At 45.2% G+C, this 14,458-nt stretch overlaps 1 protein-coding gene across 2 annotated transcripts in view; it reads right to left on the bottom strand.

Annotated features, from left to right (window-relative positions):
- The window catches only part of LOC146351728 (cytochrome P450 2J6-like), a 52,381-nt gene that overhangs the window by 27,212 nt on the left and 10,711 nt on the right, over positions 1 to 14,458 (bottom strand). The window contains exon 3 of one of the 2 annotated variants that reach the window (XM_084847695.1): positions 8,763 to 8,880. In XM_084847695.1, coding sequence (XP_084703821.1) covers positions 8,763 to 8,880 — 118 coding nt within the window. Of the gene's footprint in view, positions 1 to 8,762; positions 8,993 to 14,458 lie in introns of those variants that run through there. The other variant, XM_084847693.1, reaches the window with a different exon arrangement.

The following is a 14,458-nucleotide window of genomic DNA, read 5'->3' as shown; positions in this document are numbered from 1 at the left end:
TTTGACTTTAATATATATAGAAGATTGGCTGGTTGCTTAGCAATTAGTCTATATTTTGTCCAGTGGAGAGGGAGGGTACTGGTACAAGTTGCTAGGCAACCTCCAAATAACTTGTTTGGGGGAGCAAACGTGTGACAAAGAAAAGCCCATCTTTAGGCGAGCCTGGATTTAATCCATGCTATATGTACGCTAAACATACAGCAACCTAAAGCTTGGGGAGCAAATGGGAAAGCAGGAAATGTTTTTGTGGGAGTGCCCATAATCCCTCACTATCCCATGGAGTTCTCCCTTTGTTGGTCATACACAGCCAATGGGGTGGCCAGATACGTGTCAGATTGGGTTCTTGTGATTTTAATAGGGTTTGTCAAAGGTGGAATTGCCAAAGGGTGACCCTACAATCCCTCTTAACTAGCTGTGTTTGCAAAAATACCCTCTTGTCCCAATTGTTAAAAACACAGGAGACTTGTCTCCAATTGCACCTTTCTAGTCTGCTCAGCCCTGCATAGTCACTGTGCAAACCTCCGTTAATTAGTAATCTGTGAGAATGGAGATGTGCGGGATAGGGAAATGGAGTGCTGTCTGGGGCAAGGGCAAGGAATTTGTTCAGCAGGCCATTTACCTGGGTGTTGACACTGATACTATTTTCTAAAATGCATTGAATCTCTTGGGTGGAGGAAATGTTTCTGTAGGGAAGAGCATTCCGTTATGTGTGACCCCACCTACAGCCTGAAGTGGTATAGCCCAGGCAGAGGTTCACCATATCAACAAGAACTGCTCTATTGCCAATAAGGTCTGATACACAGATGCTTGAGGAATCTGATCATTGTGATTCCTAGTACAGAGTGGCCTAATTTGCATCTGCCACATAAATGTGTGAATCGGAACTTAGTTATCCAACAGCTTTTGCACTTCTCAAATATTCTGACACAGTTCTTTGTTCAAAACCCATGTCAAAACATATTTTGACAATTCCTAAACATTTAGAAATGTGTATTTTGAGAAAAAGTTTAACAATATGTGTGATAAAGAAGTTGAAAAAGCCAGCTGAGGCAGAGCTAATGTAATTGTACCGCCTACCATGCTGGATTAGGGCCAAACTGGATGTGATGTTATTCACATCCTTTGGCCTTCCATGGCTCTTGTTTTATAAGTAGCTGGTGCAGGGGGAGGGGCAGCCGAATTTGGGCCATGGCTTGCAGGGAGGGGTGATTTAAGCCTGTGACTCTACCACAGTCCCAATCAAAATAGCCTCTCCCCTGTTATGGAAGGTTTGCATTGGTACTGGGATCTTTCCCTCCATTGTGAATAGCAGCGGCATGGAAGGGTTTGTTACTATGGGGAACATAGAGGGCAAAGCCTTAAAGCCCACCTCTCCTCACACCAGTCCTGCTCAGACTTTCCTACACTGGCTATTGGTTGAGGAAAAAGTAAACACAATGCAAGACCAAACAGTGTGAAAAAATCTACTTTGGCCCTTATGTAGGTGCTGGCATGGATCCTACTTTTAAATATTCTAGCGTTCACTGAACTTTCTCTGAATACAAAACGGGTAAAACAAATAAGCAGCTGAGAGTGTTGTGGAGTTCATACTGAATATTCATCTAAACACTCTCACTCAACCAATAAAAAAATGCTTCTCCTGCCAATTTTACCAGCAGCTAGAAAAAATGTAATCTGCATTCCTACAGGCACAAGCATGTCATTCACAGGATCATATTCTTTTAATCCACATTAATTAGTTTAAAGAAGAAGAAGAAGAAAAAACAAGAAAGAAATTAGAATGGCTAATTCTCCCGTTAGGTCATAAAGTTTAGGATAGGCTTTTCAAGAGCATGTGAAACAGATTAGTTGTCCTGGAAGCATACTTCAGAGGCATTTTTGGTTGTTGTATATGTCCCCCAAAACGCCATAATTTCACTGTTAGTGTTAGTTGCAAAAGCTACATAATGTTTACTGGGACATTTAAACACCCCAAATTTAGATGCTTCTTGTAAACCCTGAACTACCCTTTTGCAAGTGGATTTTAGTATTTCCAGGGGCCAATCTACATTGCGCCCACCATTGCAATGAATTCGGTGTCCCATCGGGTTAAACGCTCTTGCATTAAAACGTGATTACTCACACTCACTCATTTTCCCCGTTGCAGTGCTTCATCGAATGTGCGAGCTCGGTTCACACTCGAGTGCTGTGCTTTTCTCCTGCTGTTTTCCTATGCGCGCTTGTCTGATCTCGGATGCTAAGTGGGGTCGGCCCCAGTCAGTAGTTGGATGGGCGACTGCCTGGGAATCAGGCTTCCTGCATTGAGCAGGGGGTTGTTGTATCCCTTCAAATGAGACTAAGTTTTACCCCCTCCTATCCCCCGCTCCGGATGTTTTTTTTTAAATTAAGGCGTTATCCTTGCAGAATCGGGGCTTCTCCGCGATGTTTTTTTTTCTAATTCAGGCACGACCTTCGAAGATTTGAAGTTGTGAAGCTTCCCAACATCCGGAGTGGGGGATAGGAGGGGGTAAAACTTAATCTCATTTGAAGTGATAGAATAACACCCTGCTCAATGCAGGAAGCCTGATTCCCAGGCAGTCGCCCATCCAACTACTGATCGGAGCCGACCCCGCTTAGCTTCTGAGATCAGACAAGCACACGCATAGCCAGCCCTTTGCTTGTTGCTGAGGAAATAAGGGCTGCTGAGGAAGCTATGTGATCAGTAGCCGGAAGAAGACATGGGGCCGTCGAGAGCTGTGATTGGACGGGAGGGAAATACAAACACCGCCGCATACGGACAGGCGGGGGAGGGGACTATGACCAGATACGGTAGTGAAGGCAGAAAATCAGAGCACGTTAAGGGGAAATACCGGGATATTAGGGTATTGAAAGCGGGAGCACGGAAGTGGGAAATTCCGGTTCTAATTCGAGGCGGGTACTGCGTAGTGTGAAAGGCGGGTGGTGAAACCTCATTGGAAGCGAAAAAAGGCGGTAAGTGTAGATCCAGCCCAGGTAAGACTTCAGGCCAACTTATCTGGAAAAGTGGAAGATCTGTAATTGGATCTCTGGGAGTCCTCTTTTCTTTACTTGGAAGCATGTGTTGCCTGCATGTGTGTGTGCATACAAGCAGACTGCACATTTGACTGGAGAAGTGGCACTGAGTAAGGTGGGAGGGTTAATTCTTCCTCTGTGCATTTTTCCTTCTCGTCTCCTGAAGCTGCTCATAACTGTTGAGGTGGTGGTGGTGGTGGGGAGACAGGTGCCTTTAGTGTTTTCCCACTAAGGCTAATAGCAGGTTCAGAGAAGTCAAGGAAAGTGTGTGTGTGTGTGTGTGTGAACCTCCCACCCGTAATGCCACATCTCTGATCCTAATAGCCCACCCCCATCCTGATCTTGACTCCCCTGGACTGTTAGTCCTCCTGTGCCTTGTAACCCATCAGTAGGTGATATAGAGGTTGGACACACTGTTTAAAGCTTGCTTTGTCACACAGCTCACCAGGCAAAGTCAAAACTTGTGCCATTTGAACACCAGGGCTGAATACACACAAGGATACGGCCCTGCTGGATCAGACCAAAGGCCTGTTTAGCTTAGCATTTGCTTTCCCCAAATAATCCACTGGTTGTGACTTTGGAGAAGTTCATCAGCAGGGCTGGAAGACAACAGCCTGTGTCGCATTTCCAGAGATATACTGGACACAGCAGTTCTATTTAGTTATCATGCCTCGCGGCCAGCGATAAGGATAATTTTGAGGAATGTGTAAGACAGGGGTAGGCAATCAACATGCTCCCGGACACCTTTCTTGTGCCTACCAAAGTGTCGTACACATTAAATGTGTTAATTTTAAACATGTTAATTGCTGTGAAATAAGTTTCTGTTGGTGCTGTTGTTTAGCGTGTTGAGGCTCAGACCCTACCTCTAGCTAGTATTCAGTCTTTGGGGCAGGTTAATCAACCCTGAGTGCTCACTGGAAGGACAGATCCTGAAGCTGAAAGTCCAATATTTTGGCCACCTAATGCGAAGAGAAAACTCCCTGGAAAAGACCCTGATGCTGGGAAAGACTGAAGGCAAAAGGAGAAGGGGACGGCAGAGGATGAGATGGCTAGATAGCATCACGGATGCAATGAATATGAACTTGAGCACGCTCCGGGAGAGAGCGCAGGACAGGAAGGCCTGGCGTGCTCTGGTCCGTGGGGTCATGAAGAGTCGGACACGACTGAACGACTGAACAACAACAACAACTTGCCCTTTGCCATGCTTCCCATGGAAGCCGTTTTGTGGGGGTGCTCAGGACAGTTTCTCAAATTGCCAAATGTGCCCACAGCCCAAAAGGTTTGCCTTGCCCCTTATCTAATCCCTTTTTAAAGCCATACAGGCTTAGGGATGTACGAAAGTCACTTACCTTTTCGAAAGGTGACATTCGCGGTGGGGGACAGACGCTCCATACCTCCCCCCAAAATCCTACCCCGGCCGGCTCCGCTCCGCAGCAACTCTGCGGAGCCGCCAGCCGGGTGCATCCGCACAGCAGGTCTGCGGACGCAAATGGCGGCCGGCGTAGCGGACGCCATTTGCGTCCCTTCGCTGAGCCGTGATAGGCTACGTGAATATTTACGTAGCCTATCACAGCAAAAGCGGGGATGCAAATGGTGGCTGCTACGCCATTTGCGTCCCTGCTCTGAGCCGTGATAGGCTACGTAGATACTTACGTAGCCTATCATGGCTTGCCAGGGACGCAAATGGCGGCCGGCGTAGTGGCCGCCATTTGTGGCCGCAGCCCGGCAGCGGCTGGAGCCGCCGGAACTGCCGGAGCCGCCGCCAGGTAGGCTCCGTTTCGCAGGACTTTCGCGGGGTGGTGGGGCGGGCTGCTCCGTTCCGCCACGGATTCTGCGGGGGTGAATTCACTGGAATACGGCCTCCCTGGGATCCGTGGCAGAATTCTCTAACATCCCTATATAGGCTAGATAATAATGTTCCAAGTGCCTGGTGGCAGGGAACTACTACAGAGAAATGTCTTGAACGTAAAGTGTCTCGGGGGATTAGGCCTGCCCTCACTAAAAGACGAGGCCTACGCAGGGACCAGGTCGAATCTCCCTCAGACACAAGTTACACCATTCAAGTACAATGATTGCCCTTTACTTTGAAGACATTTCTCTGGGGTCCGGGGGGAGATTTCACCAGCCCTGACAAATCCCTTTCAGCAATTAACAGGAATAAAGAAAAAACGGATGCAGTCTTCTCCCAGTCACTGCAACAGGAAGGTGAAACGTCTTGAAAGTAAATTGTCTCAGGGATTAGGCCTGCCCTCACTAAAAGATGAGGCCTGCGCAGGGACCAGGCCTAATCTCCCTCAGACACACATAAATCACACCATTCAAGTATAACGGTTGCCCTTCATTTTGAAGACATTTCTCCTTCCGGGGGTGGGGTGGAGGAAACCTGTGCTCAGGCAGCAGACTGTGGGGAGCAGTGGACAGAGCACCCCCCACCCCGTTGCCTCGTCCCCCTGCCTGCCTCTGCCAAGCTACTGCCGCCGCCGGCCCTCCCATTGTGCATCCCCCGCTTCCCCTTACTCTTGCGAGAGTTCAGCGGGGCATGCAAGAGCCGCGTGACCTGTCAGGCATGGTGGCAGCGGTGCACAGCAGTGCAGTTTCTCGCCTCAGTTGGCGAGATACCTTGGGCTGGGGCTGCCTCAGACCCCTGAGCTAGACCGTCCAAGTACAAGGGTTGCCCTTTATTTTCACTTTTCTCCTTCCCTTCACCGGCCTTTGACAGAAGCCCCTCTCAGCTCTTTCCAGGGCTAAAGACAAAAAGGTCCTTATCGCTGGCCGCGAGGCATGATAACTAAATAGAAGTGCTGACCAGTCACTCTGCCTCCCTTCTCCATGCAGTCACTTTTTTAAAAGGTGGAGATAAATAGAATAAAATACTCATAAGAATGACAATATTGGAGGATAATAAACATTGTATATGTTATTTGTCCTAACCCTGAAATGGTCCTCCTGACACAAAGACAGCACGGATTTCTCACTGAGCCACCTTTTCTGTTTCACATCATCTACTCATGCCTTCCGTCACTTCTTTTCCATCGGAATGTATAGAAATAGTTTGACCAGTGTGCTTGTATTTCTGCTGTTGCACAATGGCACTATGCACCATTTGTACCGCTCGGTTTTGTAAAATCATGGCTGCTCTTGGTCATACTATTACAGGAAACTTCACTCTGCCTGTGCACCCGTGAGAGGGAAAAACTGTAGTTCTGTTCAGGCTGCAGCTGAACAGATAGGCCTCCCTTTGAGTGTTTTGAATGTTGTCATTGGTGGGAAAAGTAGAAATGCACTGTAAGCAGATAAAGAGTATGTGCTGGGATGTTGTAAAGCTGGAATGTTGCAAGTAGATAAGAAAACTGTGCTGGCAGGTTTTGTTCCCTACATGTACGTGATTCAACTGTAGTAGCTCCCACCAGCATGTTGGTATCTGATTGGCTGAGCGCTGTGGCGCAGCAAGAAATTGCCAACTTTAGACGTTTCTGCTTATCTGTACCAGGGTGTGGACCTCCCATGTGTGCGATTCTCCCATGCTAGCATGCTCTGCTTAATAAAGGCGTATAGTGTCAGAAGACCCCCAGCCAGCTGTGTTCCTTGGGAAGGTCTGAAAACTTTCCTCCACACCCAGCAGGCCTCAAAGGAAGAGAGGCCCCTGTGATGTCACAGCACAGCCCCTCAGGGTCAAATTAGACATTTCAGCCTTTATTTCAGCTGTGTTTGAGCAGATTTCATCAAACCCCCCCCCCCCCCGGAAAATAAAGAATACCAAGTAAATTATGATTGCTTTCTGGAGGGAATTGAACAATGACTTTTTTTCTTTTTAAAAAGAATTCCCTATTGATATGATTTATCTTGTTTAAATCCTTTTGTATTCTTAAAGATGCAGATATTGTTGGCACAATGATTCACAAGTTTATTTTGCTCAAAAGGAGTTTTCGAAGTGGGATTTTTGTTCTTCTGCTGGGAGAACACGAAAAGAGTTAAGAAGATCTGTCTCCACTGGCTTGATCAAGCAATTGCTGGACAATTCGTGTATAGGACATTCCACCAACCACCTATTCACAGGTGACATTCAATAAAAATATGCATTAAAAAATTCATTATCCGCTAAACCATGCTCAGGATGAATATTACTATCACCTTCATTGAAAGAAGACAATATAGAAGAAAATTTTCTACATAATTATTAACATCTGTTTCGAAACAAACATATCTATGAGAAGTAGCAACTAAAACAACATTAAAATTGCCTTGCATTGCTGGTGAACTTTAAAAAATATAGATTTTGCTTTGTTTAGAAAAGAGGGAAATTCCAATATCTTGTGAAGTATGCTTTTTATTGCCCATAACAATCACCTACATTTTACAAACCCACAAATTTGTATAACTCTTATAATTTCTCAGATGGAGGAACAAACAATCAGATCTCACACCTGAAGATGATCGCTGCCTTGAGCGGGTTCTACCTTTAAAGGCGGCTTTAAAATAATTTTAAATAAGTAAATAAACATAAATGATTGGCTCTTCTCTCACTGCCTTTAGTTAAAAAAGCACTTTAAAAAAACACCATAAAAATAAGAATAAATGAGGAATCCAGCAAATTAACTCAGGTCTGCTTCCATTCAAAAGCCTCCCTTTTAGAGGCCTTTGGCTCTTGACCTGTGGCTACTTGCCTCTGGTAAGATGCCTACTTTTTCTACCTGAGGCAATGAAGCAGAAAACAAATCTGTTTAGAGACCCAACTGCAGGCACTAATCCACTCCCAGTTTCAGTAAGCAGCAAGCCTAACCCCTTCCTTTCTCACCACAGATGCTAAATGAGCACAGAATACCAAGAAAAGCAGTGCTGTGCTTTATGGATCACTTTGGTTTCTTAAAAACCTGAATACATTTTGGTTCTCCATAGAATTGTCACAGACTCACTTCAGTCCTTTCATTTATTGGGGTCCCCCATCCCATTATTTATATTTCTTTTCTCTGTACATTGAGAAAAGAATAGAACCAATGTGGTCTCTGGTTCATGAAAAGTTAAGCTACAATAAACCTGTTTGGCTTTCAGATGACACAAGACTCTTCATTGTTTTTGCTGTACAACCTGTCTTTAAGAATTTCCTTTAAAAAAAAAAAAGCATGTTAATCAGAATGTTTAATCAAATTAATAGGCTGTTCAATACAGTTTAATGATATGCAATAGAAATAAGTGTGATTAACTATCAGTTCCTCCTTCCTTGTACATTTGACAATAATCCCCTTTGGCTTTCTTAGACCGTTATTGAAGAACCTTCAGAATTTTCATTAGGCAAAGCTCAACTGCATTCATGTGCCGAGTGTAACACTACATCTGTTTGCCAAAGTAGATCCATGCACAACCTGGATCTCATTTCCAAATAAGTATCCTTAGGGTTTTCCCCCACCCCAGTCCAGGACAGACAAGCCATGCTGGGTATTAGCATGGCCTCTCCTTCCCGCTGCAGGCATGCCAGCACTTCTGCTGCTGCTTCTGTGTTGTATTCGGGCACTGGGAATTCATCTCTTTAAGGGAAATCCAGCTTTACCGGAATTAAGAGAAACCTTGCTTCACACCCATCTTTAGCACCTCACCCAGGAGATGCATATAACTCTGTTTAACCAACCTGCTACGTTACCAATAGCGGTGTGGAGCCTGAATCAGTTCGACAGGCAACACAGCTTCCAGTCCAGACAGGCTGTTTTGGGCAGCCTCATGCTAGGGAGACAATGTACCTTTAGCAAAGTTTCATGGTGGATTTGAAAGCCGAGCATTCCCAGGTTGCCAATGATAGGAAGTGGCACCGGTCCAGCAGGAAGTTTCTGTCGGGCCCGTTGGATGTTCAGGAGATGTCTGAGAAAGAAAAAGACGAGGAGCCCCACACAAATTGGAATTACAGGGAACATCTTCCTCCTCAAATCCCTCTGCCTGAGCTCCGTTGCCTGTGGCTTGTTTGCTTCTTTCTGTTTGGCTTTAGCTGACAGGCTGCCCTTTAACGTGCACTACCGCGCAAGCTCTTTCATGGGCTCTTCAAATATTAACTAGCCTTTGAATAAATGCCTGGGTCCTCTACTCACCAGGGGATCCCAGTTTGCGCTCCACGTCTAGATCAAGGGGCCTCCCCCCTTGTATGGGGCTTTTGCGATGAACTGCTGTCAGCTGCCAGTTAACGGGCCTGGGAAGGAATTTTACCTGGGAGGACATTTGGCTTGTTTCACAGGATTTTCGCCTTCCTCATAGCAATGTAAATTGGTTGAAAGGTTCATTCCTGAGTATTCTTCATCACAACTTTAGTGTGGATGGCATTGGACTGGATCTAAGTCAAGGGGAAAGGGGGTTGACATGCCACTCCCCAGAGGAATGGGGGTGGGGGTCCTTTTATAACTCTGCTGAAGCTTTTTCCATATCATCACCTATGGAGGGGTGGGCAAAATATCTCAGTCAGCCCAGCAGGAGGACCTCCACACAGAGGAGAAGGCTTGTAGCCTGGGATTTATTTACCAAGAATTGTCCCTAATTCTACAGGTGTGTGTGGGGTCCCAAATCAGTTATCTCCTTGACAGGAGCTATTACTAGTTTATGTTGCAGGAAGAAGGGGATAAGTACTTTGCTGTAAAAGTGTAAATTAATTACTGTGCTGAAGCCTGCAGGCCTACATTTATCTTTTATTTAAAATATTGTTAAATGGGTGTGATGTATGTATTGTTTTATTGTGTAACAATAAAATACTTCAGTCAGCCCAGCCAGCAGCAGGAGAAAGTCCACACAGAGGACAAGGCCTGTGGCCTGGGATTCATTTACTGAGAATTGTCAATAAATACTTTTACTGGCCGAAGCTGCAATACCAGGAAGAGGATCTCTCTTCGGTGTCTTTGCGGAAGAAGAGGACTTATATTGGACGGAGAACTCTTAAAGCAACTTCTGGGGTCCCCCCCCCCTTTCTTTGTTGCCCTGGTTGCTTACACACTCACATCCTTCTTGTTTGTGTGCAGTGTGCCCTCTTGGAGAGGTACTCAAGAAGCTGGAATTGTACTATTGTAAAACAAGTTAACTTGCAACATGTTGCAAGTTAACTTGTTTTACAAATTTGTGATAAAATATCCGTTTAAATATTTGATCTGTTTGGTTTTGTTTTCCTTGAAGCAACTTTTTGATTTTAGAGCCACGCAGGGTAAAATATTTGAACGAATCTGTGACTTGTGTTAGCCAGTTAGCAGGGTTACACCTGCGGGTGGGGCTCCAGGGTTCCAGCACAGCTTGGGGGCTGGCATGCTGGTACTACTCCCAGCGAGCATGAGGGAAACATGTGAAGGGCACCTTTGGGGCCACCCAGCACTCAGACTGGGATGTGAATTGGTCAACAGGCAGGCTGGCTGATGAGGGGATCCAGCCCCAAACTCTGCATTGTAATCAATAAAGTTGTGGCCAAATTTATAACCCAACACTGTCTTTGTGTGGTTAATGGTTACCCTTCTGGGCACAGCCACCTAATAAACGCTCCAGACGCAAGTGCTAATGCTTTGGTTATTTTCCTAGGCCTTTAAGAGCAGCTTGATTTACAGGGAGGACTAGGCAAGAATACTTATCTCCATGCTTTAAATGCATCACTTACTGACTCCTGCATTATCTGGATTGTGCCAGACGCCTATAAGGGGGTAATCCAGGCCGCAATAGCTCTCTCCTGCTGTTCCTCCCCAGCCATCTTGTATTCAGAGGTATACTGCCTCTGAACTAGAAGGTTTCATATAGTCATTATGACTATTAGCTGTTGATAGACGGGTCCTCTTTCAGGAATTTCAAAGCTAACGGCTATTACTACCACATCTTGTGCCAGTGGATGCCATAAAGCAGTCATCCCCAACCTGGTGCCCTCCAGATCTTTTAGACTACAACTCCCAGCATTCCTGACCATTGGCCATGCTGGCTGGAGCTGATGGACACTGAGGTCCAAAACACTGGAAGGGCACTAGGTTGGGGAAGGCCGCCATAAATTAAGTATGTATTGTGTAAAGAAGCTCTTTCCTTTAGTCCATCTTGAATCTACTACCAATCAACTTCATTGGATGACCCTGACTTCTAGTATTAGGAGATGAGAAGAAAAACTCTTCTCTGTGTCAGCCTGCTCCTGCTAGGCCCATAGAACCACCCAGTCCTGGAAGCTCTGGAGCAGCCATGATGGACTAAAATGGATGACGGAGAACTCTTAAAGCAACTTCTGGGATTTCCCCCCCTCTTTCTTTGTTGCTCTGGTTGCTTACACACTCACATCCTGCTTGTTTGTGTGCAGTGTGCCCTCTTGGAGAGGTACTCAAGAAGCTGGAATTGTACTATTGTTTAAAAAAGGTAAAGGTGTCCCCAACCAGTCGTGTCCGACTCTAGGGTGTGGTGCTCATCTCCATTTCTAAGCCGAAGAGCCAGCGCTGTCCAAAGACGCTTCCGTGGTCATGTGGCCGGCATGACTGTACACTGAGGTGCACGGAACGCTGTTACCTTTCCCGCCGAAGTGGTACCTATTTATCTACTTGCAATTTCTTGCTTTCAAACTGCTAGGTTGGCAGGAGCTGGGACTGAAGACAGGAGCTCACTCCGTCATGCAGCACTCAGGTCTCGAACATGTTAAATTGCCACAATTGTGGCAAAGTTCAGCTCTGGGCAGCTCTGCCTAGGTATTTTGCTGAATCATGTTGTTGTTGTTCAGTCGTTCAGTCGTTCAGTCGTGTCCGACTCTTCGTGACCCCATAGACCATAGCACGCCAGGCCTTCCTGTCCTCCGCTGTCTCCCGGAGTGTGCTCAAGTTCATAGTCATTACATCGGTGATGCTATCTAGCCATCTCATCCTCTGCCGTCCCCTTCTCCTTTTGCCTTCAATCTTTCCCAGCATCAGGGGCTTTTCCAGGGAGTTTTTTCTTCGCATTAGGTGGCCAAAATATTGGAGCTTCAGCTTCAGTATCTGTCCTTCCAATGAGCGCTCAGGGTTGATTTCCTTTAGGATGGACTGATTTGACCTCCTTGCAGTCCAGGGGACTCGTAAGAGTCTTCTCCAGCACCACAGTTTGAAAGCATCGATTCTTCGGCGCTCAGCCTTCCTTATAGTTCAGCTCTCACAGCCATACGTTGCTACTGGGAAAACCATAGCTTTGATTAGATGGACCTTTGTCGGCAAGGTGATGTCTCTGCTTCTTACTATGCTGTCTAGGTTTGCCATAGCTTTCCTCCCAAGGAGCAAGCGTCTTTTAATTTCATGGCTACAGTCACCGTCTGCGGTGATCTTGGAGCCCAAGAAAATAAAATCTATCACTGCTTCCATTTCTTCCCCTTCTATATGCCAGGACGTGATGGGGCCAGATACCATGATCTTAGTTTTTTTAATGTTGAGTTTCAAACCAGCTTTTGCACTCTCCTCTTTCACCCTCAACAAGAGGCTCTTTAGATCCTCTTCACTTTCTGCTATTAGGGTGGTATCGTCTGCGTATCTGAGGTTGTTGATAATTCTCCCGGCAATCTTAATTCCGACCTGTGATACATCCAACCCGGCGTTTCTCATGATGTACTCTGCATATAAGTTAAATAAGTAGGGTGACAATATGCAGCCTTGTCGTACTCCTTTCCCAATTTCGAACAAATCGGTTGTTCCATGTCCGGTTCTTACTGTTGCTTCTTGACTCTCGTACAGGTTTCTCAGGAGACAGGTAAGGTGGTCTGGTACTCCAATCTCTTTAAGAATTTTCCAGAGTTTGTTGTGATCTACACAATCAAAGGCTTTAGCATAGACCAGCTAGACCAGTTCTCAACCTGTGGGTCGTGACACCTTTGGGGGTCGAACGACCCTTTCACAGGGGTCTCCTAAGACCATCGGAAAACACATATTTCCGATGGTCTTAGGAACCGAGACACTGCTCCTCTATCCGTCTCCAGGCGGGTCCGCCCACGTGCAGATACGCCCACATATGAGTACCTGGTGTGATGACATTATCGCGCCAACCCCATCACATACACCCCGTACAAATACAGGTGTATGTGACAGGTTTGGCGCCATAATGTACTTATGCGGACCAGTCACACATGTGTAGAGAGCAGCTGCTGTGTAGAAAGCAGCTGCTGTGTTGAAAGCAGCTACTCTGTTAAAAGCAGCTACTGTGTTGAAAGCAGCAGTATTGGAGGTAAAATGATACTTCATGAATTATAATTACTGGATAAATGTAAAATCATGTACTGTAAAATCATCAACTACTGCAAAAAAATAAATAAATCTGTACCATGGGAACTTAATCTGGATGCTGATGGGTCTTTTTATATTCAGCTGTGGTTGATGTGAATACTGCCCCCTTGTGATAGTAACAGGTATGTAAAAACAACAACACAGAGAATGGTAAATCATAGGAAACTTTAATGAACTGTATTGACTGAACTATGCCATGTATCATCTTTTGTATTATTAAAGCTATTGTTATATATTATTTTCATTAGCAAATCATCCCATGACAATGGATCGTGTAGAGAAGAACGTTAAGAAAAGAAAATATAGTGAGGATTTTTTACAGTATGGTTTTACCTCAATAATTACAGCAGGAATTGAGAAACCGCAATGTGTTATTTGTTGTGAAGTTCTATCAGCCGTTGTTATATTAAGACTGTTACCCATGCTACACCATGCTTCAAGACAAAATTTCATTTATTTGTAATTAGAAATATTTCACAATATATAATTACATATTGTTTTTGTGATTAATCACTATGCTTTAATTATGTTCAATTTGTAACAATGAAAATACATCCTGCATATCAGATATTTACATTACGATTCATAACAGTAGCAAAATTACAGTTATGAAGTAGCAATGAAAATAATTTTATGGTTGGGGGTCACCACAACATGAGGAACTGTATTAAAGGGTCGCGGCATTAGGAAGGTTGAGAACCACTGGCATAGACAATGAAACAGCAGTAGACGTTTTTCTGGAATTCTCTTGCTTTCTCCATGATCCAGCAAATGTTGGCGATTTGATCTCTAATTCCTCTGCCTCTTCAAAACCCAGCTTGTACTTCTGGTAGTTCTTGGTTCACATACTGCTGAAGCCTAGCTTGTAGGATTTTGAGCATAACCTTGCTGGCATGTGAAATGAGCACAATTGTACGGTAGTTTGAACACTCTTTGGCCTTGCCCTTCTTTGGAATTGGAATGTAAACTGACCTTTTCCAGTCTTGTGGCCATTGTTGAGTGTTCCAAATTTGTTGGCATATTGAATGCAGCACTTTAACAGCATCATCTTTTAGGATCTTAAATAGCTCAGCTGGAATACTGTCATCTCTGCTAGCTTTGTTGTTAGTAATGCTTCCTAAGGCCCACTTGACTTCACTCTCGAGGATGTCCAGCTCAAGTTCAGTGACCGCACTATCATGGCTATCAGGGACATTAAGATCTTTCCTGTA

The sequence above is a fragment of the Heloderma suspectum genome, chromosome 3 (assembly GCF_057233095.1).
Source record: "Heloderma suspectum isolate Gila_16-S chromosome 3, 16-S_ref, whole genome shotgun sequence".
In the NCBI taxonomy this organism is placed as follows: Eukaryota; Metazoa; Chordata; class Lepidosauria; order Squamata; family Helodermatidae; genus Heloderma; species Heloderma suspectum.
The sequence above is the reverse complement of the archived record's forward strand: the minus strand, read 5'-3'. Positions and strand labels throughout refer to the sequence as shown.